Raw genomic sequence first — 20,053 nt, 5'->3', positions numbered from 1 at the left:
CCTAATGTCCTCCTGTTTCAGTTGATCCTAGCTACCATTCCTATTGTCCTCCTGTTTCAGTCGATCCTAGCTACCATTCCTATTGTCCTCCTGTTTCAGTCGATCCTAGCTACCATTCCTATTGTCCTCCTGTTTCAGTCGATCCTAGCTACCATTCCTATTGTCCTCCTGTTTCAGTCGATCCTAGCTACCATTCCTATTGTCCTCCTGTTTCAGTCGATCCTAGCTACCATTCCTATTGTCCTCCTGTTTCAGTCGATCCTAGCTACCATTCCTATTGTCCTCCTGTTTCAGTCGATCCTAGCTACCATTCCTATTGTCCTCCTGTTTCAGTCGATCCTAGCTACCATTCCTATTGTCCTCCTGTTTCAGTCGATCCTAGCTACCATTCCTATTGTCCTCCTGTTTCAGTCGATCCTAGCTACCATTCCTAATGTGGTCCTGTTTCAGTCGATCCTAGCTACCATTCCTAATGTCCTCCTGTTTCAGTCGATCCTAGCTACCATTCCTATTGTCCTCCTGTTTCAGTCGATCCTAGCTACCATTCCTAATGTCATCCCGTTTCAGTCGATCCTAGCTACCATTCCAATTGTCCTCCTGTTTCAGTCGATCCAAGGCTACCATTCCTATTGTCCTGTTTCAGTCGATCCTAGCTACCATTCCTAATGTGGTCCTGTTTCAGTCGATCCTAGCTACCATTCCTATTGTCCTCCTGTTTCAGTCGATCCAAGGCTACCATTCCTATTGTCCTCCTGTTTCAGTCGATCCTAGCTACCATTCCTATTGTCCTCCTGTTTCAGTCGATCCAAGGCTACCATTCCTATTGTCCTCCTGTTTCAGTCGATCCTAGCTACCATTCCTATTGTCCTCCTGTTTCAGTCGATCCTAGCTACCATTCCTATTGTCCTCCTGTTTCAGTCGATCCTAGCTACCATTCCTATTGTCCTCCTGTTTCAGTCGATCCTAGCTACCATTCCTATTGTCCTCCTGTTTCAGTCGATCCTAGCTACCATTCCTATTGTCCTCCTGTTTCAGTCGATCCTAGCTACCATTCCTAATGTGGTCCTGTTTCAGTCGATCCTAGCTACCATTCCTATTGTCCTCCTGTTTCAGTCGATCCAAGGCTACCATTCCTATTGTCCTCCTGTTTCAGTCGATCCTAGCTACCATTCCTATTGTCCTCCTGTTTCAGTCGATCCAAGGCTACCATTCCTATTGTCCTCCTGTTTCAGTTGATCCTAGCTACCATTCCTAATGTCCTCCTGTTTCAGTTGATCCTAGCTACCATTCCTATTGTCCTCCTGTTTCAGTCGATCCTAGCTACCATTCCTATTGTCCTCCTGTTTCAGTCGATCCTAGCTACCATTCCTATTGTCCTCCTGTTTCAGTCGATCCTAGCTACCATTCCTATTGTCCTCCTGTTTCAGTCGATCCTAGCTACCATTCCTATTGTCCTCCTGTTTCAGTCGATCCTAGCTACCATTCCTATTGTCCTCCTGTTTCAGTCGATCCTAGCTACCATTCCTATTGTCCTCCTGTTTCAGTCGATCCTAGCTACCATTCCTATTGTCCTCCTGTTTCAGTCGATCCTAGCTACCATTCCTATTGTCCTCCTGTTTCAGTCGATCCTAGCTACCATTCCTATTGTCCTCCTGTTTCAGTCGATCCTAGCTACCATTCCTAATGTGGTCCTGTTTCAGTCGATCCTAGCTACCATTCCTAATGTCCTCCTGTTTCAGTCGATCCTAGCTACCATTCCTATTGTCCTCCTGTTTCAGTCGATCCTAGCTACCATTCCTAATGTCATCCCGTTTCAGTCGATCCTAGCTACCATTCCAATTGTCCTCCTGTTTCAGTCGATCCAAGGCTACCATTCCTATTGTCCTGTTTCAGTCGATCCTAGCTACCATTCCTAATGTGGTCCTGTTTCAGTCGATCCTAGCTACCATTCCTATTGTCCTCCTGTTTCAGTCGATCCAAGGCTACCATTCCTATTGTCCTCCTGTTTCAGTCGATCCTAGCTACCATTCCTATTGTCCTCCTGTTTCAGTCGATCCAAGGCTACCATTCCTATTGTCCTCCTGTTTCAGTCGATCCTAGCTACCATTCCTATTGTCCTCCTGTTTCAGTCGATCCTAGCTACCATTCCTATTGTCCTCCTGTTTCAGTCGATCCTAGCTACCATTCCTATTGTCCTCCTGTTTCAGTCGATCCTAGCTACCATTCCTATTGTCCTCCTGTTTCAGTCGATCCTAGCTACCATTCCTATTGTCCTCCTGTTTCAGTCGATCCTAGCTACCATTCCTATTGTCCTCCTGTTTCAGTCGATCCTAGCTACCATTCCTATTGTCCTCCTGTTTCAGTCGATCCTAGCTACCATTCCTAATGTGGTCCTGTTTCAGTCGATCCTAGCTACCATTCCTAATGTCCTCCTGTTTCAGTCGATCCTAGCTACCATTCCTATTGTCCTCCTGTTTCAGTCGATCCTAGCTACCATTCCTAATGTCATCCCGTTTCAGTCGATCCTAGCTACCATTCCAATTGTCCTCCTGTTTCAGTCGATCCAAGGCTACCATTCCTATTGTCCTGTTTCAGTCGATCCTAGCTACCATTCCTAATGTGGTCCTGTTTCAGTCGATCCTAGCTACCATTCCTATTGTCCTCCTGTTTCAGTCGATCCAAGGCTACCATTCCTATTGTCCTCCTGTTTCAGTCGATCCTAGCTACCATTCCTATTGTCCTCCTGTTTCAGTCGATCCAAGGCTACCATTCCTATTGTCCTCCTGTTTCAGTTGATCCTAGCTACCATTCCTATTGTCCTCCTGTTTCAGTCGATCCTAGCTACCATTCCTATTGTCCTCCTGTTTCAGTCGATCCTAGCTACCATTCCTATTGTCCTCCTGTTTCAGTTGATCCTAGCTACCATTCCTATTGTCCTCCTGTTTCAGTCGATCCTAGCTACCATTCCTAATGTGGTCCTGTTTCAGTCAATCCCAGCTACCATTCCTATTGTCCTCCTGTTTCAGTCGATCCTAGCTACCATTCCTAATGTGGTCCTGTTTCAGTCGATCCCAGCTACCATTCCTATTGTCCTCCTGTTTCAGTCGATCCTAGCTACCATTCCTAATGTGGTCCTGTTTCAGTCGATCCCAGCTACCATTCCTATTGTCCTCCTGTTTCAGTCGATCCTAGCTACCATTCCTATTGTCCTCCTGTTTCAGTTGATCCTAGCTACCATTCCTATTGTCCTCCTGTTTCAGTCCATCCTAGCTACCATTCCTATTGTCCTCCTGTTTCAGTCCATCCTAGCTACCATTCCTAATGTGGTCCTGTTTCAGTCGATCCCAGCTACCATTCCTATTGTCCTCCTGTTTCATTCGATCCTAGCTACCATTCCTATTGTCCTCCTGTTTCAGTCGATCCTAGCTACCATTCCTATTGTCCTCCTGTTTCAGTCGATCCGGGCTTCCCATCACCAAGGAGGCCCGTATTGCCGATCCGGGCTCCCCATCGCCAAGGAGGCCCGTATTGCCGATCCGGGCTCCCCATCGCCAAGGAGGCTCGTATTGCCGATCTGGGCTCCCCATCGCCAAGGAGGCCCTTATTGCCGATCCGGGCTCCCCATCGCCAAGGAGGCCCGTATTGCCGATCCGGGCTTCCCATCACCAAGGAGGGCCCTTATTGCCAAAGGCTGTTGCTTTCGATTTCCCACGGCGAGTGACATTCCCTCACGTTGGCTGGTTTGCAGGTTCAAGGATAGGAACATCCACTAAGACATCCAGAAGCATCCTTCTAACTCAATTATCTAGGTAAGAAATAACACTTAAATAGCAAAATACTGCAAAGTTGGCAAGGAGCTAGAAACTCACCCTGTTGTAACCTGGGTTGAAATGTAAAGTTAATGTATGAACTTCAGGAACACACTGATACAAACACAAGAGCTACAGTAATATAAAGAAATGTTTATTACAGTAATATAAAGAAACACTTATTAGAGTCATATACCACACACACTGTTGATTCAAGCAGTATATAGTCTAATTATATTGATTCAAGCAGTATAGTGTCTTATTCTATTGATTCAAGCAGTATATAGTCTAATTATATTGATTCAAGCAGTATAGAGTCTTATTCTGTTCATTCAAGCAGTATATAGTCTAATTATATTGATTCAAGCAGTATAGAGTCTTATTCTATTGATTCAAGCAGTACAGTGTCTTATTCCATTAATTCAAGCAGTATATAGTCTTATTCTGTTCATTCAGCAGTATAGAGTCTTATTCCATTAATTCAAGCAGTATATAGTCTTATTCTGTTCATTCAAGCAGTATAGAGTCTTATTCTGTTGATTCAAGCAGTATATAGTCTAATTATATTGATTCAAGCAGTATAGAGTCTTATTCTATTGATTAAAGCAGTATAGAGTCTTATTCTATTGATTCAAGTAGTATAGAGTCTTATTCTGTTCATTCAAGCAGTGTATTCTATTGATTCAAGCAGTATAGAGTCTTATTCTGTTGATTCAAGCAGTATATAGTCTTATTCTGTTGATTCAGCAGCATAGAGTCTTATTCTGTTGATTCAGCAGCATAGAGTCTTATTCTGTTCATTCAAGCAGTGTATTCTATTGATTCAAGCAGTATAGAGTCTTATTCTGTTGATTCAAGCAGTATAGAGTCTTATTCTGTTGATTCAAGCAGTATATAGTCTTATTCTGTTGATTCAGCAGTATAGAGTCGTATTCTGTTCATTCAGCAGTATAGAGTCTTATTATGTTCATTCAAGCAGTATAGAGTCTTATTATGTTCATTCAGCAGTATAGAGTCTTATTATGTTCATTCAAGCAGTGTATTCTATTGATTCAAGCAGTATAGAGTCTTATTCTGTTCATTCAGCAGTATAGAGTCTTAATCTGTTCATTCAGCAGTATAGAGTCTTAATCTGTTGATTCAGCAGTATAGAGTCTAATTCTGTTGATTCAGCAGCATAGAGTCTAATTCTGTTGATTCAGCAGCATAGAGTCTTATTCTGTTGATTCAGCAGCATAGAGTCTTATTCTGTTGATTCAGCAGTATAGAGTCTTATTCTGTTGATTCAGCAGTATAGAGTCTTAATCTGTTGATTCAGCAGCATAGAGTCTAATTCTGTTGATTCAGCAGTATAGAGTCTAATTCTGTTGATTCAGCAGCATAGAGTCTAATTCTGTTCATTCAGCAGCATAGAGTCTTATTCTGTTGATTCAGCAGCATAGAGTCTAATTCTGTTGATTCAAGCAGCGTGTTGATTCAAGCAGCGTGTTCATTCAAGCAGCGTGTTCTATCTCAGAACGAGGGGCACTTATTTGTTTTAAGGCCTCAGTGAAACCAGTCCTGGTCCTGTGGGTTCCGTGAGAGGTCCCAGACAGGTATCAGAGCAGGTAGAAATACAACACACAGAGCAGTACTCTACATCTCTCTAGGAGCAGGTAGAAATACAACACACAGAGCAGTACTCTACATCTCTCTAGGAGCAGGTAGAAATACAACACCCAGAGCAGTACTCTACATCTCTCTAGGAGCAGGTAGAAATACAACACACAGAGCAGTACTCTACATCTCTCTAGGAGCAGGTAGAAATACAACACTCAGAGCAGTACTCTACATCTCTCTAGGAGCAGGTAGAAATACAACACACAGAGCAGTACTCTACATCTCTCTAGGAGCAGGTAGAAATACAACACACAGAGCAGTACTCTACATCTCTCTAGGAGCAGGTAGAAATACAACACCCAGAGCAGTACTCTACATCTCTCTAGGAGCAGGTAGAAATACAACACCCAGAGCAGTACTCTACATCTCTCTAGGAGCAGGTAGAAATACAACACACAGAGCAGTACTCTACATCTCTCTAGGAGCAGGTAGAAATACAACACCCAGAGCAGTACTCTACATCTCTCTAGGAGCAGGTAGAAATACAACACCCAGAGCAGTACTCTACATCTCTCTAGGAGCAGGTAGAAATACAACACACAGAGCAGTACTCTACATCTCTCTAGGAGCAGGTAGAACTACAACACACTACCTCCTGTAGGTTTTAAATCCTACCCTGATCCTGGAGAGAAACCCTCCTGTAGGTTTTAACTCCAACCCTGTTCCTGCAGAGATACCCTCCTGTAGGTTTTAAATCCAACCCTGTTCCTGGAGAGATACCCTCCTGTAGGTTTTAAATACAACCCTGTTCCTGCAGAGATACCCTCCTGTAGGTTTTAACTCCAACCCTGTTCCTGCAGAGATACCCTCCTGTAGGTTTTAACTCCAACCCTGTTCCTGCAGAGATACCCTCCTGTAGGTTTTAACTCCAACCCTGTTCCTGCAGAGATACCCTCCTGTAGGTTTTAACTCCAACCCTGTTCCTGCAGAGATACCCTCCTGTAGGTTTTAACTCCAACCCTGTTCCTGCAGAGATACCCTCCTGTAGGTTTTAACTCCAACCCTGTTCCTGCAGAGATACCCTCCTGTAGGTTTTAACTCCAATTCTGTTCCTGGAGATTTTCTGGAACAGGGTTGGAGTTTTTTTTTAAATGACAGAAGGGCATCTCTCCAGAAATAGGGTGTGGCGTATCTCTAGTGTAGAGTATCTCTGGTGTAGAGTATCTCTAGTGTAGAGTATCTCTGGTGTAGAGTATCTCTGGTGTAGAGTATCTCTGGTGTAGAGTATCTCTGGTGTGGCGTATTTCTGGTGTAGAGTATCTCTGGTGTAGAGTATCTCTGGTGTGGCGTATTTCTGGTGTAGAGTATCTCTGGTGTAGAGTATCTCCAGTGTAGAGTATCTCCAGTGTAGAGTATCTCTGTTGTATATCTGGTGTAGAATATCTCCGGTGTAGAGTATCTCTGGTGTGGCGTATTTCTGGTGTAGAGTATCTCCAGTGTAGAGTATCTCCAGTGTAGAGTATCTCTGTTGTATATCTGGTGTAGAATATCTCCGGTGTAGATTATCTCTGGTGTAGAGTATCTCCAGTAGATACTGTATTGTCCAATCTGTAATATATTACATTATACTGTATTGTCTAATCTGTATTATATTATATTGTATTGTCCAATCTGTACTATATTAATACATTGTGAATATAGATATTATATTACATTATACTGTATTGTCCAATCTGTATTATATTAATACATTGTGAATATAGATATCATATGAATTGTGGATGTGTATGAATATATATCCATGGAGTCCCAAACAGCACCGTTTGGGAAGCAGTCCATATTGTCCTAAAAAGTCTTAGAATGACCGTATCCTCTGTTGTCTAGAGGTGAAGGTCTCTCTACATACATTCATCTTCTTGCTTTGACCAACACCTGATCCTGGAGCTGTAGGTCTCTCTTCCTACATTCGTCTTCTTGCTTTGACCAACACCTGATTCTAGAGCTGTAGGTCTCTCTACCTACATTCGTCTTTTTGCTTTGACCAACACCTGATTCTAGAGCTGTAGGTCTCTCTACCTACATTCGTCTTCTTGCTTTGACCAACACCTGATTCTAGAGCTGTAGGTCTCTCTACCTACATTCGTCTTCTTGCTTTGACCAACACCTGATTCTAGAGCTGTAGGTCTCTCTACATACATTCGTCTTCTTGCTTTGACCAACACCTGATTCTAGAGCTGTAGGTCTCTCTACCTACATTCGTCTTTTTGCTTTGACCAACACCTGATTCTAGAGCTGTAGGTCTCTCTTCCTACATTCGTCTTCTTGCTTTGACCAACACCTGATTCTAGAGCTGTAGGTCTCTCTTCCTGCATTCGTCTTCTTGCTTTGACCAACATCTGTTCCAGGGTAAACCAGGTATAGTGGAGAGTTCCAGGTTAAACCAGGTATAGTTGAGAGTGACAGAGTTCCAGGTTAAACCAGGTATAGTAGAGAGTGACAGAGTTCCAGGTTAAACCAGGTATAGTTGAGAGTGACAGAGTTCCAGGTTAAACCAGGTATAGTAGAGAGTGACAGAGTTCCAGGTTAAACCAGGTATAGTGGAGAGTTCCAGGTTTAACCAGGTATAGTAGAGAGTGACAGAGTTCCAGGTTAAACCAGGTATAGTAGAGAGTGACAGAGTTCCAGGTTAAACCAGGTATAGTGGAGAGTTCCAGGGTAAACCAGGTATAGTAGAGAGTGACAGAGTTCAAGGGTAAACCAGGTATAGTGGAGAGTTCCAGGGTAAACCAGGTATAGTAGAGAGTGACAGAGTTCCAGGTTAAACCAGGTATAGTGGAGAGTGACAGAGTTCCAGGTTAAACCAGGTATAGTAGAGAGTGACAGAGTTCCAGGGTAAACCAGGTATAGTGGAGAGTTCCAGGTATAGTAGAGAGTTCCAGGTTAAACCAGGTATAGTGGAGAGTGACAGAGTTCCAGGTTAAACCAGGTATAGTAGAGAGTGACAGAGTTCCAGGGTAAACCAGGTATAGTGGAGAGTTCCAGGTATAGTGGAGAGTGACAGAGTTCCAGGTTAAACGAGGTATAGTGGAGAGTTCCAGGTTTAACCAGGTATAGTAGAGAGTGACAGAGTTCCAGGTTAAACCAGGTATAGTGGAGAGTGACAGAGTTCCAGGTTAAACCAGGTATAGTAGAGAGTGACAGAGTTCCAGGGTAAACCAGGTATAGTGGAGAGTTCCAGGTATAGTAGAGAGTTCCAGGTTAAACCAGGTATAGTGGAGAGTGACAGAGTTCCAGGTTAAACCAGGTATAGTAGAGAGTGACAGAGTTCCAGGGTAAACCAGGTATAGTGGAGAGTTCCAGGTATAGTGGAGAGTGACAGAGTTCCAGGTTAAACGAGGTATAGTTGAGAGTGACAGAGTTCAAGGGTAAACCAGGTATAGTAGAGAGTTCCAGGTTAAACCAGGTATAGTTGAGAGTGACAGAGTTCCAGGTTAAACCAGGTATAGTAGAGAGTGACAGAGTTCCAGGTTAAACCAGGTATAGTGGAGAGTTCCAGGTTTAACCAGGTATAGTAGAGAGTGACAGAGTTCCAGGTTAAACCAGGTATAGTAGAGAGTGACAGAGTTCCAGGTTAAACCAGGTATAGTGGAGAGTGACAGAGTTCCAGGTTTAACCAGGTATAGTAGAGAGTGACAGAGTTCCAGGGTAAACCAGGTATAGTAGAGAGTGACAGAGTTCCAGGTTAAACCAGGTATAGTAGAGAGTGACAGAGTTCCAGGTTAAACCAGGTATAGTGGAGAGTGACAGAGTTCCAGGTTTAACCAGGTATAGTAGAGAGTTACAGAGTTCCAGGGTAAACCAGGTATAGTGGATGATGTTGCTGTTGGGGGAGGGTCTACCCGGTGTTGCTGTTGGGGGAGGGTCTACCCAGACGATAACCAGTAATGTTGCTGTTGGGGGAGGGTCTACCAGACGATAACCAGTGATGTTGCTGTTGGGGGGAGGGTCTACCAGACGATAACCAGTGATGTTGCTGTGGGGGGAGGGTCTACCAGATGATAACCAGTAATGTTGCTGTTGGGGGAGGGTCTACCCAGACGATAACCAGTGATGTTGCTGTTGGGGGAGGGTCTACCCAGACGATAACCAGTGATGTTGCTGTTGGGGGAGGGTCTACCCGGTGTTGCTGTTGGGGGAGGGTCTACCCAGACGATAACCAGTAATGTTGCTGTTGGGAGAGGGTCTACCTAGACGATAACCAGTGATGTTGCTGTTGGGGGAGGGTCTACCCAGACGATAACCAGTGATGTTGCTGTTGGGGGAGGGTCTACCCAGATAACCAGTGATGTTGCTATTGGGGGAGGGTCTACCCAGATAACCAGTGATGTTGCTGTTGGGGAGGGTCTACCCAGATAACCAGTAATGTTGCTGTTGGGGGAGGGTCTACCCAGATAACCAGTGATGTTGCTATTGGGGGAGGGTCTACCCAGATAACCAGTAATGTTGCTGTTGGGGGAGGGTCTACCCAGATAACCAGTGATGTTGCTATTGGGGGAGGGTCTACCCAGATAACCAGTAATGTTGCTGTTGGGGGAGGGTCTACCCAGACGATAACCAGTGATGTTGCTATTGGGGGAGGGTCTACCCAGATAACCAGTGATGTTGCTGTTGGGGGAGGGTCTACCCAGATAACCAGTGATGTTGCTGTTGGGGGAGGGTCTACCCAGATGATAACCAGTAATGTTGCTGTTGGGGGAGTGTCTACCCAGACGATAACCAGTAATGTTGCTGTTGGGGGAGGGTCTACCCAGACGATAACCAGTGATGTTGCTATTGGGGGAGGGTCTACCCAGACGATAACCAGTGATGTTGCTATTGGGGGAGGGTCTACCCAGACGATAACCAGTGATGTTGCAGTTGGGGTAGGGTCTACCCAGACGATAACCAGTAATGTTGCTGTTGGGGGAGGGTCTACCCAGATGATAACCAGTGATGTTGCTGTTGAGGGAGGGTCTACCAGACGATAACCAGTGATACTCCAGTCTTTTTTCTCACACAAACAACGAAGTCATTATACAGTTCTCTCTGTTCCTCTCTTTCATCTCTCTATTCCTCCCCTACTTCTCCTTCCTCCCCCGTCTCGGCCAGCAGCATCCAATTCTCTCTGTTCCTCATGAGGCCGTCCAACAGTGGAGAACAGGAGTCAAACATCCCAGAAAGAGTCTGAGAAACGAGGGGGAGAAAGGGAGGGGAGAGAGAGAGTGAGAGAAACAGAAGGAGAAAGAGAGAGAGAGAGAGAGAGAAACAGAAGGAGAAAGAGAGAGAAACAGAAGGAGAAAGAGAGAGAGAGAGAGAAACAGAAGGAGAAAGAGAGAGAGAGAGAAACAGAAGGAGAAAGAGAGAGAGAGAGAAACAGAAGGAGAAAGAGAGAGAGAGAGAAACAGAAGGAGAAAGAGAGAGAGAGAGAGAGAGAGAGAGAGAGAAACAGAAGGAGAAAGAGAGAGAGAGAGAAACAGAAGGAGAAAGAGAGAGAGAGAGAAACAGAAGGCGAAAGAGAGAGAAAGAGAGAGACAGAAGGAGAAAGAGAGAGACAGAAGGAGAAAAAGAGAGAGAGAGAGAGAGAGAGAAAGAGAGAGAAAAAGAGAGAGAAAAAGAGAGAGAAAAAGAGAGAAAGAGAAAGAGCGAGAGAGCGAGAGAGAGCGAGAGAGCGAGAGAGAGCGAGAGAGAGAGAGAGAGAGAGAGAGAGAGAGAGAGAGAGAGAGAGAGAGGACAGTGAAGGGTATGGAGAGAAAGAGTGAGAGGGGGAGGTGGGGGGGTTGGGCGGAAAAGTGGGGGAGGGGGGGAGAGAGTGAGAAAGCAATGAATATAAATTCATACATTTCTGATCTCCTACAAAGGTATAACCCACCCAGGTTGTATAGACTAGTACCCACCCAGGTTGTATAGACTACTACCCACCCAGGTTGTATAGACTGGTACCCACCCAGGTTGTATAGACTGGTACCCACCAAGGTTGTATAGACTGGTACCCACCAAGGTTGTATAGACTGGTACCCACCCAGGTTGTGTAGACTAGTACCCACCCAGGTTGTATAGACTAGTACCCACCCAGGTTGTATAGACTAGTACCCACCCAGGTTGTATAGACTAGAACCCACCCAGGTTGTATAGACTAGTACCCACCCAGGTTGTATAGACTGGTACCCACCCAGGTTGTATAGACTAGAACCCACCCAGGTTGTATAGACTAGTACCCACCCAGGTTGTATAGAGGGTGACTGGTCTACTATCCACCCCGGTTGTATAGACTAGGACCCACCAAGGTTGTATAGACTAGTACCCACCCAGGTTGTATAGACTGGGACCCACCCAGGTTGTATAGACTAGTACCCACCCAGGTTGTATAGACTAGTACCCACCCAGGTTGTATAGACTAGTACCCACCCAGGTTGTATAGACTAGTACCCACCCAGGTTTTATAGACTAGTACCCACCCAGGTTGTATAGACTTGTACCCACCCAGGTTATATAGACTAGGACCCACCCAGGTTGTATAGACTGGTACCCACCCAGGTTGTATAGACTGGTACCCACCCAGGTTGTATAGACTAGTACCCACCCAGGTTGTATAGAGGGTGACTGGTCTACTATCCACCCAGGTTGTATAGACTGGTACCCACCCAGGTTGTATAGACTGGTACCCACCCAGGTTGTATAGACTAGTATCCACCCAGGTTGTATAGACTAGTACCCACCCAGGTTGTATAGACTGGTACCCACCCAGGTTGTATAGACTGGAACCCACCCAGGTTGTATAGACTAGACCCACCCAGGTTGTATAGACTAGCACCCACCCAGGTTGTATAGAGGGTGAATGGACTAGCACCCACCCAGGTTTTATAGACTGGTACCCACCCAGGTTGTCTAGACTAGTACCCACCCAGGTTCTATAGACTAGTACCCACCCAGGTTGTATAGACTAGTACCCACCCAGGTTGTATAGACTAGCACCCACCCAGGTTGTATAGACTAGTACCCACCCAGGTTGTATAGACTGGTACCCACCCAGGTTGTATAGACTGGTACCCACCCAGGTTGTATAGACTGGTACCCACCCAGGTTGTATAGAGGGTGAATGGACTGGGACCCACCCAGGTTGTATAGACTGGAACCCACCCAGGTTGTATAGACTAGTACCCACCTAGGTTGTATAGACTAGTACCCACCCAGGTTGTATAGACTGGTACCCACCCAGGTTGTATAGACTACTACCCACCCAGGTTGTATAGACTGGTACCCACCCAGGTTGTATAGACTGGTACCCACCCAGGTTGTATAGACTACTACCCACCCAGGTTGTATAGACTACTACCCACCCAGGTTGTATAGACTACTACCCACCCAGGTTGTATAGAGGGTGACTGGTCTACTATCCACCCAGGTTGTATAGACTAGGACCCACCCAGGTTGTATAGACTAGTACCCACCCAGGTTGTATAGACTGGGACCCACCCAGGTTGAATAGACTAGTACCCACCCAGGTTGTATAGACTAGTACCCACCCAGGTTGTATAGACTAGTACCCACCCAGGTTGTATAGACTAGTACCCACCCAGGTTGTATAGACTAGTACCCACCCAGGTTGTATAGACTTGTACCCACCCAGGTTGTATAGACTAGGACCCACCCAGGTTGTATAGACTGGTACCCACCCAGGTTGTATAGACTGGTACTCACCCAGGTTGTATAGACTAGTACCCACCCAGGTTGTATAGAGGGTGACTGGTCTACTCTCCACCCAGGTTGTATAGACTGGTACCCACCCAGGTTGTATAGACTGGTACCCACCCAGGTTGTATAGACTAGTACCCACCCAGGTTGTATAGACTAGTACCCACCCAGGTTGTATAGACTGGTACCCACCCAGGTTGTATAGACTGGAACCCACCCAGGTTGTATAGACTAGACCCACCCAGGTTGTATAGACTAGCACCCACCCAGGTTGTATAGAGGGTGAATGGACTAGCACCCACCCAGGTTTTATAGACTGGTACCCACCCAGGTTGTATAGACTAGTACCCACCCAGGTTGTATAGACTAGTACCCACCCAGGTTGTATAGACTTGCACCCACCCAGGTTGTATAGACTAGCACCCACCCAGGTTGTATAGACTAGTACCCACCCAGGTTGTATAGACTGGTACCCACCCAGGTTGTATAGACTGGTACCCACCCAGGTTGTGTAGACTAGCACCCACCCAGGTTGTATAGACTAGTACCCACCCAGGTTGTATAGACTGGTACCCACCCAGGTTGTATAGAGGGTGAATGGACTGGGACCCACCCAGGTTGTATAGACTGGAACCCACCCAGGTTGTATAGACTAGTACCCACCCAGGTTGTATAGACTAGTACCCACCCAGGTTGTATAGACTAGTACCCACCCAGGTTGTATAGACTGGTACCCACCCAGGTTGTATAGACTGGTACCCACCCAGGTTGTGTAGACTAGCACCCACCCAGGTTGTATAGAGGGTGAATGGTCTACTTACTACCCAGGTTGTATAGAGGGTGAATGGACTAGTACCCACCTGGTATAAGGGATGGCACATCCCATCGATGTAGTTGACCTGCATGTGAGGAAGACGAGTGCTGTTGTCTCTGTTCATCATGTCCTGGGGACAAACAGATGGAATTTATTGTCACGCCTGAGTTAAACATGTTGTCCTCCAGGTCAGAGGTCAACTGAGTTAACATGTTGTCCTGCAGGTCAGAGGTCAACTGAGTTAACAATAATATGAGTTAACATGTTGTCTTGCAGGTCAGAGGTCAACTGAGTTAACAATAATATAAGTTAACATGTTGTCCTGCAGGTCAGAGGTCCACTGAGTTAAACATGTTGTCCTTCAAGTCAGAGGTCAACTGAGTTAAACATGTTGTCCTGCAGGTCAGAGGTCAAATGAGTTAACAATAATATGAGTTAACATGTTGTCTTGCAGGTCAGAGGTCAACTGAGTTAACATTAATATGAGTTAACATGTTGTCCTGCAGGTCAGAGGTCAACTGAGTTAACAATAATATAAGTTAACATGTTGTCATGCAGGTCAGAGGTCCACTGAGTTAAACATGTTGTCTTGTAGGTCAGAGGTCAGCTGAGTTAACATGTTGTCTTGCAAGTCAGAGGTCAACTGAGTTAACATGTTGTCTTGTAGGTCAGAGGTCAACTGAGTTAACATGTTGTCTTGCAGGTCAGAGGTCAACTGAGTTAACATGTTGTCCTGCAGGTCAGAGGTCAACTGAGTTAACATGTTGTCCTGCAGGTCAGAGGTCAACTGAGTTAACATGTTGTCCTGCAGGTCAGAGGTCAACTGAGTTAACATGTTGTCCTGCAGGTCAGAGGTCAACTGAATTAACATGTTGTCTTGCAGGTTAGAGGTCCACTGAGTTAACATGTTGTCCTGCAGGTCAGAGGTCAACTGAGTTAACATGCAGGTCAGAGGTCAACTGAGTTAACATGTTGTCTTGCAGGTCAGAGGTCAACTGAGTTAACATGTTGTCTTGCAGGTCAGAGGTCCACTGAATTAAACATGTTGTCCTGCAGGTCAGAGGTCAACTGAGTTAACATGTTATCTTGCAGGTCAGAGGTCAACTGAGTTAACATGTTGTCTTGCAGGTCAGAGGTCAACTGAGTTAACATGTTGTCTTGGAACTTAGTTCAACATCAAACCTGTTGTAAGTAGCGAAGTTCCATGCATTGAGGTTTGATGTTGAACTAAGTTCCCGGCAGCGATAGCTACTTACGACAGGTTTGATGTTGAACTAAGTTCCAGGCAGCGATAGCTACTGACGACAGGTTTGATGTTGAACTAAGTTCCAGGCAGCGGTAGCTACTTACAACAGGTTTGATGTTGTTACTAAGTTCCAGGCAGCGATAGCTACTTACGACAGGTTTGATGTTGAACTAAGTTCCAGGCAGCGGTAGCTACTTACGACAGGTTTGATGTTGAACTAAGTTCCAGGCAGCGATAGCTACTTACGACAGGTTTGATGTTGAACTAAGTTCCAGGCAGCGATAGCTACTTACGACAGGTTTGATGTTGAACTAAGTTCCAGGCAGCGATAGCTACTTACGACAGGTTTGATGTTGAACTAAGTTCCAGGCAGCGGTAGCTACTGACGACAGGTTTGATGTTGAACTAAGTTCCAGGCAGCGATAGCTACTGACGACAGGTTTGATGTTGAACTAAGTTCCAGGCAGCGATAGCTACTTACGACAGGTTTGATGTTGAACTAAGTTCCAGGCAGCGATAGCTACTGACGACAGGTTTGATGTTGAACTAAGTTCCAGGCAGCGGTAGCTACTTACAACAGGTTTGATGTTGTTACTAAGTTCCAGGCAGCGATAGCTACTTACGACAGGTTTGATGTTGAACTAAGTTCCAGGCAGCGGTAGCTACTTACAACAGGTTTGATGTTGTTACTAAGTTCCAGGCAGCGATAGCTACTTACGACAGGTTTGATGTTGAACTAAGTTCCAGGCAGCGGTAGCTACTGACGACAGGTTTGATGTTGAACTAAGTTCCAGGCAGCGGTAGCTACTGACGACAGGTTTGATGTTGAACTAAGTTCCAGGCAGCGGTAGCTACTGACGACAGGTTTGATGTTGAACTAAGTTCCAGGCAGCGATAGCTACTGACGACAGGTTTGATGTTGAACTAAGTTCCAGGCAGCGATAGCTACTGACGACAGGTTTGATGTTGAACTAAGTTCCAGGCAGCGATAGCTACATGTGATAGCAGCGATAGCTACATGTGATAGCAGCGATAGCTACATGTGATAGCAGCGATAGCTACATGTGATAGCAGCGATAGCTACATGTGATAGCAGCGATAGCTACATGTGATAGCAGCGATAGCTACACGTGATAGCAGCGATAGCTACATGTGATAGCAGCGATAGCTACATGTGATAGCAGCGATAGCTACTTACGACAGGTTTGATGTTGAACTAAGTTCCAGGCAGCGGTAGCTACTTACGACAGGTTTGATGTTGAACTAAGTTCCAGGCAGCGATAGCTACTTACGACAGGTTTGATGTTGAACTAAGTTCCAGGCAGCGGTAGCTACTTACGACAGGTTTGATGTTGAACTAAGTTCCAGGCAGCGATAGCTACTGACGACAGGTTTGATGTTGAACTAAGTTCCAGGCAGCGATAGCTACTGACGACAGGTTTGATGTTGAACTAAGTTCCAGGCAGCGATAGCTACTGATGACAGGTTTGATGTTGAACTAAGTTCCAGGCAGCGATAGCTACTTACGACAGGTTTGATGTTGAACTAAGTTCCAGGCAGCGATAGCTACTTACGACAGGTTTGATGTTGAACTAAGTTCCAGGCAGCGATAGCTACTTACGACAGGTTTGATGTTGAACTAAGTTCCAGGCAGCGATAGCTACTTACGACAGGTTTGATGTTGAACTAAGTTCCAGGCAGCGATAGCTACTTACGACAGGTTTGATGTTGAACTAAGTTCCAGGCAGCGATAGCTACTTACGACAGGTTTGATGTTGAACTAAGTTCCAGGCAGCGATAGCTACTTACGACAGGTTTGATGTTGAACTAAGTTCCAGGCAGCGATAGCTACTTACGACAGGTTTGATGTTGAACTAAGTTCCAGGCAGCGATAGCTACTTACGACAGGTTTGATGTTGAACTAAGTTCCAGGCAGCGATAGCTACTGACGACAGGTTTGATGTTGAACTAAGTTCCAGGCAGCGATAGCTACATGTGATAGCAGCGATAGCTACATGTGATAGCAGCGATAGCTACACGTGATAGCAGCGATAGCTACATGTGATAGCAGCGATAGCTACACGTGATAGCAGCGATAGCTACATGTGATAGCAGCGATAGCTACACGTGATAGCAGCGATAGCTACATGTGATAGCAGCGATAGCTACATGTGATAGCAGCGATAGCTACACGTGATAGCAGCAATAGCTACATGTGATAGCAGCGATAGCTACATGTGATAGCAGCGATAGCTACTTACGACAGGTTTGATGTTGAACTAAGTTCCAGGCAGCGGTAGCTACTTACGACAGGTTTGATGTTGAACTAAGTTCCAGGCAGCGATAGCTACTGACGACAGGTTTGATGTTGAACTAAGTTCCAGGCAGCGGTAGCTACTTACAACAGGTTTGATGTTGTTACTAAGTTCCAGGCAGCGATAGCTACTTACGACAGGTTTGATGTTGAACTAAGTTCCAGGCAGCGGTAGCTACTTACGACAGGTTTGATGTTGAACTAAGTTCCAGGCAGCGATAGCTACTTACGACAGGTTTGATGTTGAACTAAGTTCCAGGCAGCGATAGCTACTTACGACAGGTTTGATGTTGAACTAAGTTCCAGGCAGCGATAGCTACTTACGACAGGTTTGATGTTGAACTAAGTTCCAGGCAGCGGTAGCTACTGACGACAGGTTTGATGTTGAACTAAGTTCCAGGCAGCGATAGCTACTGACGACAGGTTTGATGTTGAACTAAGTTCCAGGCAGCGATAGCTACTTACGACAGGTTTGATGTTGAACTAAGTTCCAGGCAGCGATAGCTACTGACGACAGGTTTGATGTTGAACTAAGTTCCAGGCAGCGGTAGCTACTTACAACAGGTTTGATGTTGTTACTAAGTTCCAGGCAGCGATAGCTACTTACGACAGGTTTGATGTTGAACTAAGTTCCAGGCAGCGGTAGCTACTTACAACAGGTTTGATGTTGTTACTAAGTTCCAGGCAGCGATAGCTACTTACGACAGGTTTGATGTTGAACTAAGTTCCAGGCAGCGGTAGCTACTGACGACAGGTTTGATGTTGAACTAAGTTCCAGGCAGCGGTAGCTACTGACGACAGGTTTGATGTTGAACTAAGTTCCAGGCAGCGGTAGCTACTGACGACAGGTTTGATGTTGAACTAAGTTCCAGGCAGCGATAGCTACTGACGACAGGTTTGATGTTGAACTAAGTTCCAGGCAGCGATAGCTACTGACGACAGGTTTGATGTTGAACTAAGTTCCAGGCAGCGATAGCTACATGTGATAGCAGCGATAGCTACATGTGATAGCAGCGATAGCTACATGTGATAGCAGCGATAGCTACATGTGATAGCAGCGATAGCTACATGTGATAGCAGCGATAGCTACATGTGATAGCAGCGATAGCTACACGTGATAGCAGCGATAGCTACATGTGATAGCAGCGATAGCTACATGTGATAGCAGCGATAGCTACTTACGACAGGTTTGATGTTGAACTAAGTTCCAGGCAGCGGTAGCTACTTACGACAGGTTTGATGTTGAACTAAGTTCCAGGCAGCGATAGCTACTTACGACAGGTTTGATGTTGAACTAAGTTCCAGGCAGCGGTAGCTACTTACGACAGGTTTGATGTTGAACTAAGTTCCAGGCAGCGATAGCTACTGACGACAGGTTTGATGTTGAACTAAGTTCCAGGCAGCGATAGCTACTGACGACAGGTTTGATGTTGAATTAAGTTCCAGGCAGCGATAGCTACTGATGACAGGTTTGATGTTGAACTAAGTTCCAGGCAGCGATAGCTACTTACGACAGGTTTGATGTTGAACTAAGTTCCAGGCAGCGATAGCTACTTACGACAGGTTTGATGTTGAACTAAGTTCCAGGCAGCGATAGCTACTTACGACAGGTTTGATGTTGAACTAAGTTCCAGGCAGCGATAGCTACTTACGACAGGTTTGATGTTGAACTAAGTTCCAGGCAGCGATAGCTACTTACGACAGGTTTGATGTTGAACTAAGTTCCAGGCAGCGATAGCTACTTACGACAGGTTTGATGTTGAACTAAGTTCCAGGCAGCGATAGCTACTTACGACAGGTTTGATGTTGAACTAAGTTCCAGGCAGCGATAGCTACTTACGACAGGTTTGATGTTGAACTAAGTTCCAGGCAGCGATAGCTACTTACGACAGGTTTGATGTTGAACTAAGTTCCAGGCAGCGATAGCTACTTACGACAGGTTTGATGTTGAACTAAGTTCCAGGCAGCGATAGCTACTGACAACAGGTTTGATGTTGAACTAAGTTCCAGGCAGCGATAGCTACATGTGATAGCAGCGATAGCTACATGTGATAGCAGCGATAGCTACACGTGATAGCAGCGATAGCTACATGTGATAGCAGCGATAGCTACACGTGATAGCAGCGATAGCTACATGTGATAGCAGCGATAGCTACACGTGATAGCAGCGATAGCTACATGTGATAGCAGCGATAGCTACATGTGATAGCAGCGATAGCTACACGTGATAGCAGCAATAGCTACATGTAATAGCAGCGATAGCTACATGTGATAGCAGCGATAGCTACTTACGACAGGTTTGATGTTGAACTAAGTTCCAGGCAGCGGTAGCTACTGACGACAGGTTTGATGTTGAACTAAGTTCCAGGCAGCGATAGCTACTTACGACAGGTTTGATGTTGAACTAAGTTCCAGGCAGCGATAGCTACTGACGACAGGTTTGATGTTGAACTAAGTTCCAGGCAGCGATAGCTACTTACGACAGGTTTGATGTTGAACTAAGTTCCAGGCAGCGATAGCTACTTACGACAGCTTTGATG

The 20,053-nt window shown here is 45.5% G+C and overlaps 1 protein-coding gene across 1 annotated transcript in view; it reads right to left on the bottom strand.

Moving 5' to 3' along the window:
• Positions 1 to 10,432: 10,432 nt before the first annotated feature.
• Positions 10,433 to 20,053, bottom strand: part of LOC139374087 (cGMP-specific 3',5'-cyclic phosphodiesterase-like) — a 48,838-nt gene continuing 39,217 nt past the window's right edge. Inside the window, exons 20-21 of the mRNA XM_071115080.1 lie at positions 14,000 to 14,083; positions 10,433 to 10,631 (exon numbers count right to left, since the gene is read on the bottom strand). Coding sequence (XP_070971181.1) covers positions 10,515 to 10,631; positions 14,000 to 14,083 — 201 coding nt within the window. The 3' untranslated portion in view covers positions 10,433 to 10,514. The remainder of the gene's footprint in view (positions 10,632 to 13,999; positions 14,084 to 20,053) is intronic.

Source organism: Oncorhynchus clarkii, chromosome 19 (genome assembly GCF_045791955.1).
Source record: "Oncorhynchus clarkii lewisi isolate Uvic-CL-2024 chromosome 19, UVic_Ocla_1.0, whole genome shotgun sequence".
NCBI lineage: Eukaryota > Metazoa > Chordata > Actinopteri > Salmoniformes > Salmonidae > Oncorhynchus > Oncorhynchus clarkii.
The sequence above is the reverse complement of the archived record's forward strand: the minus strand, read 5'-3'. Positions and strand labels throughout refer to the sequence as shown.